Source organism: Suricata suricatta, chromosome 16 (assembly GCF_006229205.1).
Source record: "Suricata suricatta isolate VVHF042 chromosome 16, meerkat_22Aug2017_6uvM2_HiC, whole genome shotgun sequence".
Lineage (NCBI taxonomy): Eukaryota > Metazoa > Chordata > Mammalia > Carnivora > Herpestidae > Suricata > Suricata suricatta.
In genome coordinates, this window is record NC_043715.1 from 11,590,927 (window position 1) to 11,612,836 (window position 21,910).

The 21,910-nt window shown below is 45.5% G+C and overlaps 1 protein-coding gene across 4 annotated transcripts in view; it reads left to right on the top strand.

Annotated features, from left to right (window-relative positions):
* Positions 1-21,910, top strand: part of WDR59 (WD repeat domain 59) — an 82,479-nt gene that overhangs the window by 27,858 nt on the left and 32,711 nt on the right. For 3 of the 4 annotated variants that reach the window (XM_029925416.1, XM_029925417.1, XM_029925418.1), the window contains exons 6-14: positions 1,692-1,729; positions 5,394-5,482; positions 5,965-6,081; positions 10,047-10,124; positions 12,237-12,393; positions 15,602-15,681; positions 16,902-17,034; positions 17,169-17,293; positions 19,752-19,916. In XM_029925416.1, coding sequence (XP_029781276.1) covers positions 1,692-1,729; positions 5,394-5,482; positions 5,965-6,081; positions 10,047-10,124; positions 12,237-12,393; positions 15,602-15,681; positions 16,902-17,034; positions 17,169-17,293; positions 19,752-19,916 — 982 coding nt within the window. Of the gene's footprint in view, positions 1-1,691; positions 1,730-5,393; positions 5,483-5,964; positions 6,082-10,046; positions 10,125-12,236; positions 12,394-15,601; positions 15,682-16,901; positions 17,035-17,168; positions 17,294-19,751; positions 19,951-21,910 lie in introns of all 4 variants that reach the window. The other variant, XM_029925419.1, reaches the window with a different exon arrangement.

Sequence of the window (21,910 nt, forward strand, 5' to 3'; positions counted from 1 at the left end):
AGAGACACAGGTGCTGGCATTTGAAAGTCAGGCTGAGGTTTAACTGGAGTGGCAGGTGACAGTGGGGAGTTGTGATGGGCACAGACACACCTCTGCTACAGCAGGCGGCACTACGAGACACATCCGCTTTGCTCTTTGTGAGGCTCAGTCCCCCGTGCAGCTGAGAGCCACCTCTCTGGGTTCCCCTTCAGGAGGTGAAGAGGGAAGGAGCCCCAAGCCCAGGGCCTGGCACGTCGTCTGTCCCCCTACTCCCTTTGTAGAGCGAGGCTCCCTTTGCCATAACAACTCAAGGTTAAGTAGCCAAAACCATAGAGGGCTAGGTGTGTAGAGTCCCCCAATTGGCTACCCCCTCAGCAGACGGCTCTGCACCCGAACAGCAGTGGCTCGGTAATGGTTTGCACCGAGAGATGGAGACCAGGGAAGGGGAGTCCAAGAGGTGTGCGCAGCGGACTTCACCTGCATCCGCCTTGGGGTGGTGAGCGCCTTAGTGGTGTCAGTCTAATGGCAGCGCCCAAGTGGGGACAGAGCTCAAGACCTGGGAGAAATGGGAGGGAGGCACCTTTAAATAAACAAAACTCCAGGGAGTTACGAGGCAAGGTTAGAGAATTCCTCATTTACCTGAAATCATTGTTTTCATAATTTAAGGATTAAAAGACGCTGAACAGATGATTCCTTTTCAGGTTTTCTGGATTAGTAGCCTGAGCCGCAGATCGGGCTTCCGCCCCCCTCCCTCCAGCCCTGGGTTGGCACCCCGGTCTGTCACTTTACCATTTTTTGGGGAAATTGCCCTCCGGCTTTGTGATGACCCCAGGAGTCTCTCTCTCAGTCTCCAAGAGTCTCCCGTTATATCCAGGAGTAGGGTGTTGTTTTGTTTTTGTTTTGAATTGTGGTCAAAAAACCCCAAAGCATAAAATATACCATCTTTAGCAGTTTTAATTTCAGTTAAAATACATTCACATTGTTGTGCATCAGATCCCCAGAATTTCTCCTCTCAAGCTAACTCTCTGCTCATTAAGCACCTTCCCACTTTCTGTTTCTGTGGTTTTGGCTAGAGATGCTTCTGACAAGTGGGAGAGGAGTCATGCAGTATTTGACTTTTTGTGACCGACTTACTTGACTTAACATCATGTCCTCAAGCTTCATCCATGTTGTCGCGTGCCACAGGACCTCCTTCTGTCAGAAGGCTGGCTAATATTCCGTTGTGCAGCTGGACCATATTTTGTCGATCCACTCATCTGTTGGTGGACACTTGGGTTTCCACGTCTTAGCGACCAGGACTGTCACAGTAGCTTTTGACTTCCCCTTTGAAGTGCTGCTGGGAAGGTTCTTGCTGAGTTAAGCCTCTATGACTTTCCATTCATTGCCCCGGAGAAATGACACCAGGAAGGCCTTCTTTGGGCTTCCTCCACCCCTACAATCAGGGTCACGCCGGCCATGTGAATCATAGAATTTGTTTCCTGTGGCTGCAGCTACGTAATTTGAAATTCAGACCCAACCTCATTTGAAGCTGAGAAAGTTTGTCCCTGAAGGGAGACAGGCCTCACTTTACCCTTGTTTCTGAGACCCTCACGTTCCCTCTGAGCTCCAAGTACCCACTGAAAGGAGAGCAGAGAAAGGTGTGCAGAGGGTGAAAAGTGCAGGTGGATGGTGGCCTCTGAACCAGGCATTGATTTCTGACTTTTCTCTTTCAGAGACACGAGGAAGCCTACCATTGCGCTATCTGCTGTAGGTGAGCATGTGCCTCCCCCGCCCCCGTGGGGACTGTCCCCTGCCCCACAGCCCAGCTCACTGGGTGGGATTGTGAGTCCCTCATTTTGAGGGGCTTGCCTTGGGGTGCTCTCAGGACTGCGGAGTGTGCTCAGGAGGTTATTTAAGGATTCAAGGACGGCGGCCGAAATAGTTTGTTTTTAAACTTTTTTTTATTTATTAAAAATTTTTTAATGTTTATTTTTGAGAGAGAGATAGAAGGAAAGAGACAGAATGTGAGTTGGGGAGGGGGGCAGAGAGAGAGAGGGAGACACAGAATCCGAAACAAGCTCCAGGCTCTGAGCTGTCAGCACAGAGCCGAGTGCGGGGCTTGAACCCACGAGTGGTGAGATCATGACCTGAGCCGAAGTCGGATGCCTAACCAACTGAGCCACCCAGGTGCCCCTAAACTTTTAATTATTGTGGAAAATTTCAAATGCATATAAAAGTAGAAGAAAACGAACTGCCTTGTGTTCACGACCCAGCTTCCACAGTTGTCCACAGGTGTCCCCGTGGAACCAGTCTTATTCATCTTTACCCCTACCCACTGTCCTGCCCCCTCTCCCATTTCCTTTGGAGTTATTTTGAAGTATGCCATATCATTTCCTCACAAATATTTCAGTAAATAATACTTTTACAAGAGGAGAATCCTCTATGGAAATGTAACCACAATGCTACAAATGGACCTAAAAATGTTAACGGTGGCTCTTTAATATCAAATATTTAAGCAGTATTCGAATTTCTCTAATAGTCTCAGTTGTTGTTTTGTTTTTTACAAATTAGTTAAATCAGGATCCAAATAGAGAACATACTTATAAATAGTTGATGGAATCCTCACCTTTGGTAATTGGTAGGTTTCTTCTCCCTCTCCTTTTTTGATTTTTCTTTTCCTGAGGTTTATTTATTGAAGAAACCAGGTGGTTTGTCCAGCAGTTTCCCCACAATCTAGATTATGCTGATTGAGTCCCCATGTCATCATGTATTATGGATGTGCTGAAACTTTGAAACTACCTCCTGGTCTCCCTGTTTTCAGTACTCAGTTGGAATGGACTGTTTTTGGAATTGTGCTTTGGGTCCATTGTGGGGTATTCCCACTAATTCCTGAACATAGAATTTGGGCACAGAATTGGCATACCAAAGCAATGAAGGTCAGTCATCAGTATTGTGTTTTGGCATCCTTGTTAAAAACATACATCATCTACCTCTTAAATTCTGCTCCTTTTTATCTTTTTGTTACATTTGAATTCACATGTGGTATTTGCTCCAAAATGATTTACATGATTCTTTTTGTTCCCCACATCTCGACGCCTCATCATTTAAAGACATTGAGCATCACAACTGTATTAAGCAGGTGGATTATCTGTTCTGTGACGTTAGGGACCATGTGTTTTGTTCAGTGCTGTAGCCCAAGGTCATCATTTGTACCTGACCCCAGGAGATGCTCCATAAATGTTTGTTAAATGGAGGTGGGAGGCAAGCCCCTGTACCTCTGTGCTAAGTGCTTAATAAATCTGCCCTCCCTTCCCCAGTCCCCCGCCCCCAAGCTCAGCCTTTAGGCAGTTATGGTCTGAGACATATGATGGCCCCCAGACATGGTTGCAGAAGACATCCAACTGAATGAAAATACACATGGTCTATAAATGCTTCAGTTGCTCCCCTGGGTTTCTGTTGCTTCTACTTAGAGGTTTCTAAGATTGGTTTTAGAGGAGCTCCAAAAAGAAAGTTTTTATTTCCAGCCCACTTGTTCTGATTGCTTTCTTTTCTAAGTCCTCTAAAGAACAGAGGTAGGGAGACTTCTTTGTTTTTTCACCTCAGTGAGATTTCTCAGTGGTAGCAAAGCTGCCTTGGGAGAAAAGAGGCAAACAAGAGGCTGTGGGTTTTCGTAAGCTCTTGACCTACCATTTGCTGAGAGGTTTAGTCCTGGCTAGTGTTGCTTCCCGGAGGCCATGGTTCCTATCTCTCCATGAGCTCATTGTTTATATCTTCAGGATAGGGAGTAAGCAAGAACATGTGTGTGTTCCAGAATATTCTCTGTCTGAAAATACCTGTGGTCTGTTTGACTCTGTTTTCATGATCCTAGTAAAGCAGGTCGAATTAGGGGGTCCCCAGAACCCTTTGGAAGGCTTCATGGTCCCATGGACCCCTGCAATGGGAAAAGTATATTTTTTGGAAGTCTTGAAGTAATTCTGTCGTGAGGAAATGGGGCAGGCTCTTCTAACTCACCTTCTCCTTTAGCTGATACCTTTTCTTGCCAAGAAACTGTCTCCTAAGTAGTATACTACTTTTCTCCTGTAGGGGTTGCCACCAATTATTCTTAGGTGACTTAAGATGCCCTGTGTCTCATGCGGAAATAAACCACAGCAAATAAATAAATACTGTCCCCAGAACCAAGCAAAGGTAATTTCTGGACACTAACTTGGTTTCCTAACAGATTCTCAGTCCTTGCTCAGTCGATGTCACTCTAGACCTCGGGGTTCAGTTTGCTTTCCAAAGCCCTGGATCCACTCTGGTGTCCACATTAGTAAGCTGACCCCCAAAGGAAGAAATACTGTGTTGTCTGAGTGAGGACAAGAAGAGATGGGAAGGAGAGCTGTCGTGTTGTTCTGGTTTAACTTAATTAACTTGGTTATTTTCTTTTTTAAACTTTATTTATCTTGAGACAGAGAGTGAGAGAAAGCAGGGGAGGAGCAGAGAGAGGGAGAGACAGAATCCCAAGCAGGCTCTGCACTGTCAGTGAGTAGCCAGATGCAGGAGTTGAACTAATGAACTGTAGGATCATGACCTGAGCTGGGATCAAGACCTGAGCTGGGATCACGAGTGGGATGCTTAAGCCATGAGCCACCCAGGCACCCCAACTTGGTGATTTTTAAGAGTCCACTAGAAGTGCTGATTTGTCCCGGTTTTCCTCAGACCTCAACCCCTCTGGCATTTTACGCTGCTAGGCTGCTACAGCTGCTATGCCTCCTCTCTTAAATATTTCCTTTGTTATTGTTGTTACTTCTTTGTGTTGGCACAGTGGGGAACCGACTCCCTTCAGGGTCCCAGGGACGTTCCCTTTCCCTGACCTAATGCAGGGCCAGTGGCCGCATGTAACTGCTGTTGGGAGAAGAGAACGCAGGAGGGCGGTGGTGCCCATACCCTTCAGTATGGGGGCTTATTCTTCAGCCGGGGAACCTTTGTTTCTCCAAGATTGCCCTGGTAAATAGGTGAGGAGGTGAGGAGGTGAGTGGGGAGGGAGCAGGCACTGAGCCAATGCCTTTCTGGTGGCGCCAGCTTGGTTGTTGGGATGACGGAGAACCAGGCTGTGTGATGCATAGTCCATCAGCCTTGAGAGCTTAGAGCCGTGCTCCACCGCTGCTCCTGGGAAGCTCGGTCTCCCTGCTGCTTCTGCGCGGGGGTAACCTGTAGACTTTCTTCCTAGTCGATATTTCCTCAGTTAGGTGCCTCTGATCCTATTCCACTGTGTTAATTCATTTAGTTTTGGGCTTCATTTTCTCTTTAATGGTGGAGCTGGTGCAGTCCTAGAAACTTGAAGGGTTCTGTTCTCAGTCAGCCGGCACTCATTACCCAGCCCCCCTGGACACGCTCCACTCTGCTCGCACAGGACTTGACGGCAGCAGCTTTCTCCCCCTGATTTTTCTTTCCAGCGGGAGCCTCACAGGTCAAGTGGAATAAAAAAAATGCTCATTGCCTCGCCACCAGTCATGATGGGGATGTGCGGATATGGGACAAGCGGGTGAGTAGTTTCTTCCCTTCCGCCCCGGTTGGTCTTTAGTCCCTCACAGGGGGAATGAAGAGGATGTTGTGAGTAGCAGGACTTGTGTTGAGAGGCCAGGGTGCCCTGTACAGTGTGGCAAATTGCCATTTTAAGATCACAGTACCAGATGACATTTGCTTCCTGATCAAATTGGTGTTGAAAGAAGATAGAGAATATTATGATCAGTGGTTAAGAAAATGAACTGGGCCTCACGTAAGTGAGAGCCCCGTTTTGCTGCCTCCTAATTATGTCAGGTGAGCCGCTACTCTGCTCCAAGCATCCGTTACCTTGTCTTCAAAATGAAGATAATCATAGTGAATGGATCACTGAGGAGGTCGAACCTGCAGACCAGACGCTGTTCTAGAATGGTCAGCAGGCTTCTTATCCCTGCCCCAGATTGCGAAGTGCAAATCCATGAGTGGTTTGTAAATTGACAACACTCAGTGCTGATCCTGTTGTAGAAACCCAGCACCGCGGTGGAGTACCTGGCAGCCCACCTCTCCAAGATCCACGGCCTGGACTGGCACCCTGACATCGAGCACATTCTCGCTACCTCCAGCCAGGACAACTCTGTCAAGGTGAGTGGCCCACTGGGGCAGTTGGGAGAGCACCAGATTTAGTAACGGCACTTTGTGCAGAAGGAAGGCTACGGTAAGTTAGCACAGTGTGCATGTTTTAGGGGCGCATGGGCACGTAAGCCTGGTCACGTAGGCCAGTAGGAATGATGGGATAGCGCATCTCCGTTGTGGCTCCTTGGATTTGTTCAGAAGGTTTTCTTCTTTCCCTTCATGAAAGGGAGTCAGAGACTAAAGCAAAAAGGAAAAGCTTATTTGCAAAGAAGTCAAGGAGTCAGATTTCAGAAAAAAACAAAAACAAAAAACCCCACACCAGATATAGAAGTAAAGAAAAAAAGCCCACAACATTGTTAAGGTTACCAAGTTTATGATTAGTCTCCTTGGTGTGGAAAAATAGCAGTTTTCTCCCAAGATGATCATGTCTGTAAAAGTCAGGACATCTCTGGTCATCAGCATTGCAGAAGGTCAGGGACAGAGTTGCTCTACTAGAGATTCTGTAACTTGGCAGGAAGTGCTCCAAGGTTTATGTGTCTCCGTGACCCTCGTGTTTGTGGTTTATCTTGGAGTGTGGCATTTCGTGTTGTTTTTCCCTCTCCCAACTGTGGGATGTGCTGTGTTTACGATGTAGGGCACAGAGTCAGCCTCGTTCCACACGCCCTCCTTGAGCTCAGGTTACCGCTGGAAGGACAGAGATTTGACCTCGGAAGTTTGCTTAGCAGTTTTGTGATTCAGCATCATTGATTTAACGCTCTGTTTACATAGGCTCATGCATCACGTCCTCCTCCGGCGTAGTCAGCAAAACTAGAATCTGACACTAAGGCCTAAAAGGTTAACTTCTGCCTTGAGGTTTGTCAATCCCTTAGGGTTGGAATTGACTTTTATGTGTCACAGAGGGATTTTTTTGTTGGTTTGCTTTTCTTGGATTTGGGTTTTTGTCACCTTGTCATCCAAGTCCAGAACCCAGAAACAGTCCAGTTCATCACCTCCTCTTTCTGCAAGTTTGTTGCCATTCAGTGACATTTTTCTCACCTCTGAGGCCGGGATTCCATAGATATGAAAGCAGGTAACTGGCCAGTTTGCACATGTGAGACTCCGCCCCTGTTCCTTGCTTGTAGGCTGAGCTCACAAATTAAATGAGATTTTTTTTGACATGGTTTATTCCACTAACCTGGTAGAAGGAAAGCAGTTTTTAGTGATTGTATATAAATAGCATAATTATAAAAAGTGAAGCAGTTGAGAGGCACTTTGCATAATATTCAACCATTGTTTTTAGTAATGTGTAGATAGGGGTCACTATGTCTTTTTTTCCTACATAATCATTTTCTTAACTTTACCTGATAATATGCTAGCTTATAATTTGTAGTAGTAATTTTTATTATACTTGTATTTTCTGAATTCTAAGGGGTGCACTGGAACAAGATGCCATTGAATGAATGTTTCATCTGAGTTAGGATATTGTTAAACTATAAAACAGTTGAATTGAGGCTTAGAACTAGATCAAAAAGAAAGAAAAGGATTTTTCTTATATAGCTATTAAAATCAGAGCGTTAAAAAAATAAAAAGAGAACATTATCCACAATGAAATGATTTCATACCAGTTTAGATAATTGCTTTTTTCCTGAACTTGGGTTAAGCAGTCTGTTTTACAGAATTGCCTTCTTTAGACAAAGTGTCATGGAAATCCAGCCATGGTTCCTTGGTACATCCTGACAGAGAGATGTGTGTCAGCCCATGAGTCAAGGTCACCCTTACTGAGAGTCTTGTACCCATGAAGCTGTTCAAGAATGTGGTTCTTTCTTGCCTGAGGCTCTTCTGATATTTGTTCAGAAGCCTTCCTTTCTGATGTGTGGTTTGTAGCAAGGGCCCTTTGGCAAGTAAGAGAAAAGCAGAAATCACGTATGGTGGGGAGGACATCCTGACTCTGGTTCTTATAGTGACCAGTCTGTCAGATTGAAACAGGCTCAAGTCGTCCACTCACATGCAGTACATAATCATTCCACACGACTGACTGTCAGTGGTTGCCTTGGGAATAAGATCCTGTTCTGAAGTGAGTGAGGACGTGGTCAAATCCCCAGGGTCCTCCACCTCGTCCCCTAAGTTATATGTTATAGTTGTCCCCAACTGAGCATATTTGCTTTTAGCTCAGGGAGATTGAAATTTTTTTTTTATTTGCTTGTTTTTCACACATGGAAGACTTGATAACAGGAGAGCACTCATAAGATGTAGAGCTAATTAAAATCTGGAGAATGCCAAGCAGACCTAATGATGTCTAATTTCCCTTCTTTTACAAGTTGAGGGAGCAAGTTACAGTTTTCCCTGTTGCCATCTGGGAAACCCAGGAGCAGTTTAGATGGAAAAGACATCGTAACAATTTTATTACATTGAATATGGAGCCCAAATTTGACAAAAAAAGTTGTCGGAGGAAACAAGAATTGCCTCATGTGATCCCTTTATAGGCACGCTCTGCCCCAACCCCTGATTTCTAGCAGCCTCTGATGTGTTTTCCATCACTGTAGTTTTGTCTTTTTTGAGAGTGGTATTTAAATGGGAATCATTCAGTATTCTTATTTTTTGAGTTGGCTTTGTTCACCCAGCATAGCACCTTCAGATTCATCCAAGTTGTTCTAAAAGTCAATAGATCATACACTTTTTATTGACGAGCAGTAATCCACTGTACGGATATACTACAGTTTATTGTCTCTTGACTCACTGAAGGACATTGATTGGGCTCTTTCCAGCCTTTGGTGATTATGAATAGACCTGCTGTAAACATTCATGTATTGGTTTTTCTGGGAATGGACCTTTTCTGTGTTTCATGACAAATATCTAAGAGTCGAGATCACTGGGTCAGTGGTATGTGTGCATTTACTTTTTAAGAAACTGCCAAACTTTTCCAGAGTAGCTTCTTTCATCTATTTTTTTTAATGTTTTATTTACTTTTGGGAGAGAGCAGGGGAGGTGCAGAGAGGGAAGGAGTCATCTACTTTTTAAAATAATTTCTTAGTGGGGTGCCCGGGTGGCTCATCGGGTAAGCGTCCAACTTCAGCTCAGGTCATGATCTCACCATTTGTGAGTTTCAGCCCCATGTTGGGCTCTGTGCTGACAGGTCAGAGCCAGGAGCCTGCTTTGGGTTCTTTATCTCCCTTTCTCACTGCTTCATCTCCACTTACCTTCTGCCCCTCTGTCTCAAAAATAAATAAACATTAAAAAAAATTAAAAGAAAAAAAAGAAAATAAATTCTTAGGATTAGGACTTGAACAATTCAGAGTCTCACTCTTGGTCCTCCTGCCTTTTGTGCTCTGCCGTTTCCTGCCTTCATGACAAAGGCCCAAGCTAAGTGTAGGTTTCCCATCGTGGGGAGCACAGGCGGCTCAGGCAGAGTGTGTCCAGCTCACCTTTGTGTGTCCCACGGCCTCATGTTCCACACGTTCGGTGGTGGCGGTGGTAGCGGAGCGGGTGAGGGTGTAGGTGACTGCCTTGGTGCTTGAACAGCCACCTCTTTCCTGTGTGACCTTGCACAAGTTAGACTGTTTAGTAACTTAGCTTCTACATTTGAAAAAGAGGTAAATGACACCAGTTATTTGGTTGTAAAGATTAAATGGGATACAGAACTGAAAGCTCTGAGCTCCGGAATGCAGTGAGTAGTCAGTACATCGGCTCTAGGTCGTAGTTACATTCCCCTACACGCGATGCGGGGTGAAAACATGTCGCTTTTACCTTTCAGATACAAAGCTGTTTAGTAGGCAGGCTGACTGCGATCTGCCCCCTGGGGCTGGTTCGCGTGGAGTCTGAAAATTCTCCAGGAATGTTTATAAATGGGAGAGAGAGGGTTGTGTCTCTGCCACAGTTTTGGGGCCAGGGGGCTGCCTGGAACACACTGAGGACAAAGAGTGAGGCTGTGCTTATTTCAGTTGTTGAGTTTTTTAATGGCATTTGGTTCATAGATTATCCTGCTTTCTATCTTCCAGTTCTGGGATTACCGCCAGCCTCGGAAATACCTCAGTATTCTCCCTTGCCAGGTGCCTGTCTGGAAGGCCAGATACACGGTGAGTGAGACACCCCACTTCCTGCTGGGGACCTTCACCTTGGTTTCCAGATGTGGGGCAGGGCTAGGCGAGGGCCATGAGAGCCATTGTCTCTTATTTTCTTTGTGAGGCAGTTTTCACTTTCTGTCTTGGTTGAGGGGTGAGGGGAAAGGCAGTAATGATGGCATAAAAGCTGTCATGTTTTTAAAAACTTGCGCTTAGAATGTTGGGGAAGAGTCTGTTGCTGATCATGACCTGGGAAGCCGGGCAGCATGGAGGTGGTCACTAGTGGGAGGAGAAGGGGTGAGATGGAGCCAGAGGGCTGAAGGGCTTTCAGTTAATGGATTGTGGGGGGAAGAATTCTGGCTTTAGATTCTGAAGACCTGGGTTTGGGATCCAACGATGCCATTTAATTTTCCCCCAAGATTTATTGAGATACAATTGATGTATAACACTGTGTAAGTTCAAGGTGTTTGATACACGTATGTATTGCAAGACTATTAGTACCATAGTATTAGCTAATATCTCTGTCACATCACATAACTACTATTTCTTTTTTGTATTGAGAACAAGCAATATTACTCTCAGCAAGTTTCAGGAGTATAATATGATATTATTAACTATTGTCACCATGCTGTGTATCAGTTTCCCAGAACTAACTTAACTTCTAACTAGAAGTTTGACAGCATCTCCCCATTTCCCTCACCCATCAGCCCTTGGTAATCACCATCCTACTCTCTGTTTCTGTGAGTTCAGCCTTTTTAGGTTCCACATATAACTGAGATCACACAGTATTTGTCTTTCTCGGACTTACTTCACTTAGCATAGTGCCCTCAAGTCCACCCATGCTGTCACAAATTTCCTTCTTTCTCCGGGCTGAACAGCATTCCACAGAGTATATCTAACACATCTTCTCTATCTTTTCATCCATTGGTGGACACTTCGGATGCTTCCTTATCTGGGCTGCTGTGGATAATGTTGCAATGAGCCATTTCCTATTTGCGTGGCCTTGGGCAGGCTGCTAGATGCTTTTGAGCAATAGTTTCCTCCTGTGTAGAATATGAATAATAATTTTTACTGGGTCTTCCTTTTTATTATTGTGATACAATTTACCATTTTAAGATGTGCAGTTCAATGGCATTTAGCACAGGCATAATATGCCTTTCCTTTTGAAACATTGTATGTGAAAATGCTTTATAAACCGTCAAATGCTACAGATATGGGGGTAGGCTGTTATCCATTGCCACTTTGATAGCTGCTGATCAGAGATAATATATTTTCCTCGGTGTCGACTCGAAAGGGAGCACAGGGATGAATAAAGCTGCCTTTCTGCATTAGGCTGTCACCCCGAGGCTCTGTGGAACATAGAAGATAATTTAGGTATTAAGTGGCTTTTGCATCTAGGAACGCTGGTCAGGAAATCAGACATTGTTCTTGTGAATCGAAGTACTTCTCTGGATTAATATGTTTATTTTAAAAAATAAACAGAGAAGTCCAGGAGTGCTGCCAGGAGGGCGAGTGAAGATAAATGTGCTTTTAGGTGACTGTGGTTTATTCTGTAAAGAATAAGAGGCTGATTATCTACCAAATGGACCCCGCAGCCACCTGGCAGATGAGGTGTTGATAAGTAAAACATGTCAGTCCTGACCCTGGAGGCTTTTCCTGAGAAGAGCCGCAGGACTGGGGCCAGCGAGGCTCTGCCCCATGTGGATGGTGTGCTTCTGGTGTGTGCCTGCGTGGCACAAATTCCGCTTGCTGCTCTGGGGCTCACCACAGCGTGTTTTGCACACTCGATCTGAGGAAGCACCAGATATGAAACAGTGTGCGCTGGTGTGCAGGAGTCAGAGCCATTTGCTTATTTTAGAATTTAAAGTTTTCCAAGTATTTGGCTTAGCTTTATTTTTTACTGGCTGTGGTCCTTCCCACGCAAAGAAAAAGTAAAATAAATGTGAAAGAAAAGTAGATGTGATGGTTAACTTATGGTATTTGGGAAAAAATGTCCCCAGATGGGCTGGGGACCCCCGCCCCCATCATGTACTTTATTTTAGTTAGGAAAGCGTTCCAACTTTGGTAATTCAAGATTCAGCTGAGTCTCCCCGGAATAATCACCCGCCTTTCCCTTTCCTGCCATAGCCTTTCAGCAATGGGTTGGTGACTGTGATGGTTCCGCAGCTGCGCAGGGAGAACAGTCTTCTCCTGTGGAACGTCTTCGACTTAAACACCCCAGTGCACACCTTTGTGGGGCACGATGACGTGGTGCTGGAGTTCCAGTGGAGAAAACAGAAGGAGGGTGAGTGGGAGCCTGATTTCCCCCTGAACCGTGTTCTACAGCATCTCCGGTCAGGGTTGGCTGTGTAGCCCAGCGTGGAGGACGCCAACACCTCAGGGCTGGGCTTTAGGAACGAGAGAGTCAGGGGGACTGTCACCTTTCAGGGTAGGTAGATAAAGGGTGTACGGTTGCAGTTTATCTCCCATTTCCTCCTCTTCTCTTATGTTCTGTGTCATCTCTCACCTGTGTGGAAGAGGTCTGGAAGAGATTGACAGACTTCCTGTTGGATCATCTCTAGGGCTGAAAAATTCCAGGGTCCTCAGCAGTCTGCCATTGGCCCCTTTCCACGCTGTTGAGGGAGGAGACCTGAGGCCGTCATCAGTACCACCCTCCACATAACCCGAGTTCTCGTCACAGCATGCGCTGGTGTTTTGTCCCGCCTCCCTGAAGATGGGTTTGGCCAAATGTCTTGCTTTGGTCCTGAGACATGAAAGGGGGGTGCGATCTATTCTAGGGTAAAGCATTAACAGCCACCGTGCAGTCCCATGCTCTCTCTGTGTCTGCCACGGCAGCGGGCACAGCTCCAGCTGCACCTACGCCGTCGGGAGCATGGACGGGGTGGGGGTATAGGGGGAGCAGGGTGTCCTTGCTTTAGGTCACTGAGCTTCGGGGATACTTGTTACAGCTCCATCTAGCTAGCCCTCACTAATGCAAGGTCAAGCGTAATGGGAATCAGAAGCCCTCTGCCTCCGCTTCTCCACCAGCTCACCGTGCAAAGGTAGTGGCAGCCTCTCTTTTCTTGAGATCCTATTGTCATGATCTCTAAAGGTTTTATGAAACAGAAGTAGATTTCTTCGTCCTTCCACACGATAGACGAAAAAGCAGGAGTGGCGTGTCCTGTCCAGAGTCCCGGAAAAGGTCTCTGGTAGACCCGGGCTCAGGGCGGTCCTCTTAATCCCAGCTTGTTTGAGTTTCTGAAGGGACTCTTTTGATCATCCACTTAGTTTTCCCGCCTTTATTTGCCAAATCTCTCTGCTTCTAGAAACATGAGACTGCTTGGTTTTTATCCCATTAATTTGCATGTGTGACTTAAGCTCTCAACTTCTTCTCTTGCATTTGCCATCGTAAATAGAAGATGTAGTTTCCTCATGTTCTGGCCGAGAGAGGTTGGCCTGTAGTTTTGGATTGAAATGAAAGGGTTTTAGCAACCTGTTTTCAGCTATCTGTGTTGTCTGTAAGCCGGCAGGGTGAATTGTGTAAATTGGGACCGTCTAGTTGGTAATGAGATTTTGAGTACAAGCTACAGGTGTTTTCTTCAAATTCCTTTTTATTCTAAAGTATATCATCTGTCTAGAAAATTGCATAAAACATATACATTTTAACAAATTATGAAGTGAAAATCTCCATAACTACCACCAAGCTTTAGAAAGAGAACATTGCTAGAACCCCAGGAGCTTCTAGATCACAGCCCCCTCCCTTCCCCAGGAGGATATGCTGTCCTAACACTCGTGAGAGTAATTATTTTTAGGGTTTTGCCACCCATTAGTGCATCCCTTGAAATAGTTTGTTTGCTTGTTGAACCTTTTATAAATCTAATTATCCTGCGTGTAGTCTTGTATTTTACTTCTTTTTCAACCTAAGGCTGCTCCATTTTATTTTTACTGCTGTGTCTTACTAGTCAAGTTTTCCTGGTTTAATTGTGGTTTTCACTGTGGTGCTCAAGCTCTTAGAGAGAGAGGAAGAGAATCAGGATGTTGTGGCCCGTGGACAAGGATGCTTCATGAAGGAAGCGGCAGTCACTGGTTCTAGGTGTTGCTGAAGGATCAACATGCAGAATAAGAGAAAAGCACTTAATGGTACAGACAGGAGCCATATGATCATTAAGAGAGGAGTTCCAAGAGCAGATTGAGGATAGAAGCCAGACCACAAGGAGCGGAACAGAGGCAGCAGGAACTGGATTCGTGAACGAAGTTGCCTTCAAAGGCAAGGAGCAGACTGGGGCGATGTTAGAGCTGCCACCCTCTCTCACTGAGGGCAGGGAGAAGATGCAGGAAAGGGAGGGCATGGGAAAGCCAGGGCCCTCTGGTGCTGGGGGCTAGGAGGGAGTGGGGCAAAGGCACTGGTGGAGGAGCTGGGTTTAGAACGGAATTAGGCACAACTTTCCTTCAGTCAGGGACACGGAAAGAGCCAGATGTGGAGACAGACAGTGGCTGACATGAACAGGAGTACGGACGGGGCCTCCTGGCAGGCGGTCCTTCAGAAGAGCCGTGTCCTGGGAGGCACACACAGGGATGTGCCAACACATTGAGGAGCGAAGGCCCGAATGAAGGCAGTGACTCAGAGAAGGAATTTTTGTCCCTCACCCACGCTGTTAGCTCGGACAGAGCCTGTTCTCTGGTGCCTCCATTTTCCCATCTGTAAAATGAGGGAATTGGATGGAATAAAAAATTCTAAATTCTTTTAAATTCTCTGCTCTCTAAAGATGGCCATAAAGGCATTTCTATATAGGACCTAATTACTCTGAAATGCTCTGATCTTTCATAAAGCTCCCTAAACCTTTTTAGAATAATTTCCCTTTGACCAGACCTAATATGTGAAACTCAGGCCATTAAGAACATTCAGGATTGATTATCCATTTTATGAAGAGACGCATCTCTTTGCCAAAAAATTCTTTTCCAAACAGTAAGGTGTCGTTACGCATTTAAAGCAATTCATTTCACAAAAATTACATTCATGCTCAGCTCCTCTGGAGCATATAAAAGGAGGAACGTTTGTGGAGGTGAAAGTTCAGTGTGACGTTAAATCCCAGCATCCCTTTTCACCTGCTCACCTGTCAGTTATTATTTCACTTCATTTAAGTTTCTGCTCAAATGCGACCTCCTCAGAGAGCCCTGTCTGAAAATAGCTTGGCCAGCAGTTGTCTTACATTTTTTTTTTAAGAACCCTATCACTACCAGACATTTTCTCACGTATTTGTCTGTTTGCTGCCAGTAGTACTGGACGGTGACCTCTGTAAAGACAGAGATTGTTGTATTCACGCTATTGCCCCAGTATCTAGAGTTGGTGCCTGGCCTCTAGGTGTTGGTCAGTAAGTATTTCTTGAATGGTTGGATGGCTGACAGAAGGAAGGAGTCTCGGTCCATTGTAACAAGTAGCAAAATTGATATTGAATCCTCACCCCCACCTCCACTCCCCCCAAATTCCAGGATTCTCATTTGGTGATTTCTAGGGTCCAAGGACTACCAGCTGGTCACGTGGTCGCGGGATCAGACCTTGAGAATGTGGCGGGTAGATTCCCAGATGCAGCGGGTACGTATTCAGTGCTGTTGTGGAGGAATGTAGGTGGGTACACTAGAAACTTTAAAAGACGCCAAGAGTCCATATTTGGGGAAGTTAGAGGTACATGATAGACATTTAAGAATGCTTGCTGGCTCGCCGCGCGGCTCATAGAGGCCACACTGAGGCTTTGAGGTCTCCAGGAGCCAGCTTTGGCATGTGGCACTTGTAAGCCTGAAAAGCCTCCGGCTGCCTTTTCTCTTGTCCTGGTTTGAGAGTATAGATCGCCTACTGAGCAAATGGCCTGTGGGCTTAATTTCTTTCTCTTCTTCTAAATGAGCTAGAAAGTCAAACTTACACTCTGCATTGTTCTGAACCCTTTACATCCGTCAGCGGCACCTGTTCTGTGAAGCCTTTTTCAGTGTTTGCCCCAGAAGTTCTGTTTCTTACCTGAACCACAGTGGCACCTGGTCTGACTGCTGCCGTGGCCCCCTGCTGTGTTCCGCCTCGAAGTGGTTCTTTCGTTGGGAGGCCACACTCCTTTAAAGGCAGGAACCATGCCTCCCTTGTATTGCCTCCCACACAGGGCTCCGTATAAGGTGGATAGAAAATGCTGGGTAAAATTTACGACACTGGAGTGCCTGGCTGGCTCAGTCCGTAGATCATACAACTTTTTGGTTTTGGGTTTTTTGTGTGTGGGTTTTTTTGTTTTGTTTTTTGTTTTTTGGGTTTTTTTGGTGCCAAAACCTGGGAATGAGAACATACAACTCAGGGTTGTGAGTTCACGCCCCACGTTGGATATAGAGATTACTTAAAAACAAACAAACAAAAATAAATAAAAATAAATAAAATTTTTGAAAATGTGCAACATTGCTCAGTATGAAGTCACTCTTGAGCATTTTGGTCAAGTATCATCACCTTACTGTCTTTCAAATATATTTTCTCCAGAAAGTACCATTTATTCATTTTTGGCCTTGGGTTAGCTCAGTAACTCCACAAAGGCTCGGAATTTAAAATAATGTTTTCCGAGGCTCGCATAAACTCTGAACAGGATGAAAAATTTCCAGGTAGATAATCGTCTGTTCTCCTGTGTACTTAACCAAGGGGAGCTGCTGGGGGTAAAACCTATTCTGATTGTATCCGTTTTGGGCTGATGTCTTTGAGCCTTTGGGATTCCTGTTTTTAAGTCAGAACCAGACACCAGATCATTTCCACTACTTCAGGAGACCTAGATCTTTTACCCTTTGTTGCAGCTTTGTGCAAATGACATATTAGATGGCGTTGATGAGTTCATTGAGGGCATTTCTCTTCTGCCGGAACCAGAGAAGACCCTTCACACTCAGGACACAGACCACCAGCACAGCTCAGGCCACGGGGAGGAGGAAGGTAATTGGTCAAGCTGATGTTTTAGATGAGGTGTCTCTCTCTGTATTTCAGTTCTGGTGGGTACCCCAGAACTGCTCTCTGACTCATCTTCAAAAACATTTTCCAACAACTGGAGACCCTCTCTCTCCTGCTAGTCTTAAAGGAAGACCCCCCGAGCAGTATCCTGGAAGAGACGAAATCAGATCAGCTGGGTCTGCCTCAGACTCTGCAGCAGGAGTTCTCCCTGATCAACGTGCAGATCCGGAACGTCAACGTGGAGGTGCCTGCAGTCTAATGAATGGGTCATGCTTGCGGGTGGCAGTTTGTGGGAGCGGGGACTCTTTCAGCCAGGTTGCTGGCTGCAGATGGCTCTGCTGCTCTAACAGGTGAGCCTCTCTGCTTTCCAGTTTATTTTCTAGATTTTCTAAGGAAATAGATGTCTTACAATATAAATTATACTCTTACCATACTATGTTCTCCTAAGTTGGATCAAGGAATAAACTGATGTTCTCGTGGTCTGACATCCTCCTACATGCTCCAACCCCTAATTTTACCATGTGTGAAGATCCTGCGATCCAGCAGGGCTCGATGAACTCACTGGCCAAGGCTCCTGGCATAGGGATTGGCAGAGCTGAGTTTAGAGCCACACCTCCTTCCTCCCCAAGGTTCTTTGTGCTCTGCTTTATCACCTGCCCTTAAAGCCAGTTATTTCTGTAATGACTTCAATTCCCAGAAAGATCACCAGACCTCTTTGTTCATTTAACATATGGCAAGATTTACTCTTTTCATTTTGGGTTGGTATTAAAATGCGTTCCTTTGGAGGCACCTGGGTGGCTCATTCGGTTAAGCATCCGACTTTGGCTCAGGTCATGATCTCACAGTTTGTCAGTTCGAGCCCTGCATCGGGTTCTGTGCTGACAGCTGAGTCTGGAGCCTGTCCTCGGATTCTGTGTCTCCATCTCTCTCTGCCCCTCCCTTGTTCGCACTCTGTCTCTCTCTGTCTCAAAAATAAATAAACATTAAAAAAATTTTTTTTAAATGCTTGCATTCAGGGAATTGGGCCTGTGAGGGAGGTGTTTTTAATTATTTTGATAGAGGGAGAGGCAGAATGCACGTGAGCACATAGGAGCCGGGGAGGGGCAGAGAAAGAGGGAGAGAGAATCTCAAGTGGGCTCTGCGATGTGAGCACAGAGCCCAGTGCAAGGCTTGATCTCATGAACTGTGAGATCATGACCTGAACCGGAATCAAGAATTAGACACTTAACCAACTGAGCCACCCAGGTGCCCCAGTGAAGGAGTTTTGAAGCTTCGTTTCTCTTTTGCCCAGATCCAGCAAGCTGTAGGTGTGGATATGTACATGTGTGTACATATGTCTCTTCTTTGGCCTTTAAAACAACTCTGCAGTGGGGGCACCTGGGTGGCTCAGTCAGTTAAGTGTCTGACTTCAGCTCAGGTCATCATCTCCTGGCATGTGATTTGGACTTCTGTGTCAGGCTCTGTGCTGACAGCTTAGAGCTTGGAGCCTCTTTGGATTCTGTGTCTTCCTCTCCCTCTGCCTCTTCCCCATGTGTGCTCTGTCTCTCTCTCTCTCTCTCAAGAATCAATAAACATTAAAAAATTTTTTTAAAAACAAGCAAACAAAGAAACAACTCTGCAGGGCACCTAGGTGGCTCAGTCACTTAAGCGTCTGAGTTCAGTTCAGGTCATGATCTTGCGGTTCACAAGTGCAAGCCCCATATCGGGCTCTCTGCTATCAACATGGAGCCTGCTTGGCCTCCTCTGTCCCCCCCTCTGCCCTGCCCGCTGTGCTCGCTCTCTCAAAAATAAATAAATAAAATAAAATAACTCTGCAACACATGCTTTTATCCCCACGTAAGAGAAGAGGAAACACACGCTAAGAGATGTAATCACTTGTCAAATTCAGCAGCTGTTTGGTGGAAGAGAGAACATTTGAAATTTATCCCTATATTTCCCACGTGTATGCCTGTTTTCCCTGTACTCTAGCTGCCTTCCCTGGCTGGCCACACAAGAAATCAGTAGAGAGAAAGGATCCTCTGACTAATTGATTAACTGTATCAATTCAGATCATACTCCCTTTGTTGAGAAAAGTTGAGAGGAGTGTGGTTAGCCACGTGAGTCTAGTTTGAGAAGGAGATCTTGATTCCTTTTCCAGGAGTGCTTTTTTAAAAATATTGAGATAAAATTCACATACCATAAAATTGACCCTTCTAAAGTTTACAGTTTGGTGGCTGTAAAACTCATAGTTATGCAGCCATCACCCCTAATTCCAAAGCATTGTCATCCACCCTAAAAAGTCCTATATCCACTAGCAATCACTTCCCATTGCCTTCTCCCCCCAGCCCCTGGTACCTACTAATCAACCTTCTGTCTCTTTGGATTTTCCCAGGAGCACTTTTGAACTTGAGTCAGATATTTGCATTCTTCCTGCTTTCTCTTCTTGTCTCAAAATAAATATAACAAGTTCCAGTCTACCTCACAGCTTTAGGTTAAAGCTTTTTTAAGTCAAAATGCTTTGAACTTATTAAATCAGTGCTAAAATGAAACATCTGCCTTGAACACGGGTTGTCTGAATCTTGCAGATTCGCTTGTCTCTGGGGAATCCCCCTCCACCCAGGCACCAGGGACCTTGAGCCTGCAGTTAGCTTGCTTAAATTTACTTGCATCTGAAAGTGCCTGCTGGCCCACCTCCCAAACGGTTGTCCCTTTGTCCTCTGCAGATGGACGCGGCGGACAGGAGCTGCACGGTCTCCGTGCACTGCAGCGGCCACCGCGTCAAGATGCTGGTCAAGTTCCCCGCGCAGTACCCCAACAATGCCGCCCCCTCCTTCCAGTTTATCAACCCCACCACCATCACGTCCACGATGAAAGCCAAGCTGCTGAAGGTGGGGGTCTGTGTTCACAAATTCTCCTTGTGTGGTAAGAGGAAACCTTTGTCGACAGGCATCCGTTTCTGAGTTGAGTAGTAAGGTGGAGTGAAAACTTCATCAGAGAAGATAGGAAAGTCATCTGTCCTTCTGCACCGCCGTGTTAACATTTGCCATCCACTGTGTGTAGAACACAGTAGAGCGGTAGCTCTCAACCTTTTTGGGCCATGGTCCCCCTTTGCACATCTAATGAAGCCGACACAGAAAAATTTGCACAGATGTGGTATGTAATTTCCAAAATACTGCATGTGAATAGTGTGCGGTTCCATAATTGCCTGTCATCTGCTCATAGATCTCATTAAAGCTATGACTTAATCCCAGGTTAAGAGCCCTGCAGTACATTTTCATTTATCTGGAGACAGTAGGCAAGATGTATGCTGAAGCTAAGAGATATTTTATAGGGGCGCCTGGGTGGCTCAGTTGCTTGAGCGTCTAACTTGGACTCAGGTCATGATCTTAAGGTTTGTGAGTTTGAGCCCTCGTCAGGCTCTGTGCTGACAGCCTGGAGCCTACTTCCAATTCTGTGTGTCTCCCTCTCTTTCTGCCCCTCCCCTGCTTATGCTCTGTCTCTCCCTCTCAAAAAATAAACATTAAAAAAAAAAAAGAGAGATTTTGTAATCAGACAACAAAATGTGAGGTCATTAAAAAAGTATTCTGTTGGGGTGCCTGGGTGGCTCAGTCGGTTAAGCCTCCAGCTTCGGCTCAGGTCAGATCTCACGTTTGTGGGTTCGAGCCCCGCGTCAGGCTCTGTGCTAACAGCTAGCTCAGAGCCTGGAGCCTGTTTCCGGTTCTGTGTCTCCTTCTTTCTCTGCCCCTCCCCCTCTCATGCTCTGTCTCTCTCTGTATTAAAAATAAATAAAACATTTAAAAAAATTTAAAAAAAAAGTATTCTGTGAGAGGAGGCGGTGTCGCCCAGAGCGGGGCTGGCTCACTGAACACGTGAGGTGTCTGAAGGGATGGCGGGGCCCGAAATGAGGCGGAACAGGACGGCGTCTGCTCTGCGCACCTGCAGGCTGGGAACTTGCTCCGTCAGTTCATGCAGCGCTCGTCAGGCAGAACCCACATTTAAAAAGCCCCTCGAGCCGGGGATAGCACACCTTTTTCAGTGGGAGCAGCGGCATGCGTGAAGTAACCGAAAAGTCCTGACCAGCCAAGTTGACTCAAATGCTGTTCACCTTTTGCCTAGTTTGTATCATACACACTTGACCCATCTTCTTGGAGTAAGATATGTAGCCAAGAAATTTTCCAAGTGGTGTCAAGATCTCTCAGATGTTACTTTGGTTTTGTGGTATAGGTACCATTTTGTGCTTGGAGTTTTTTAAAAGCCAAATATAGTTAACATACAGTGTTACTGTAGTTTCAGGTGGGCAGTATGAATGATTCAATAGTTCTGTACATCACCCCGCGCTCATCACGATGCTGTAGTATCCCCATCACCTCTTTCGCTCATCTCCCACCTCCCTCCCCTCTGATAACCGTCTATTCTCTCTAGTTAAGAGTCTGGGTTTTTTTGTTTTTCTGTACTTGGAATTTGAATATTTCATTGTCTTATTTGCATATACAAAAAAGGTAGGTTTTCCTATTGATACGAAAATGATAGGATTAGGAAGTGTCTTTAAAAGTCCAGCTCACTGCTGTCTGACAGAAGCATAATGTAGGCTACATGTAATTTAAAATTTTCTAGTAACCTTACTAAAAACAATTGAAAGTAGTGAGTAAATTAATTTCAATATTTTTTAATCCAGTATATGCAAATCGTTATTATATGAACATGTACTACATATAACAATCATTGAGACACTTTGCATTCTTGTACTAAGTCTTCAACACTTGGTGTGAATTTTACGCTTCCAGAACCTCTTGGTTCAGACTCTCCTCACTTCCCAGGTCCCGTAGACCCATGTGAGTAAGACTTTCGTACGGGACAGCCTGTTTTCAGCATGTGTGTGTCA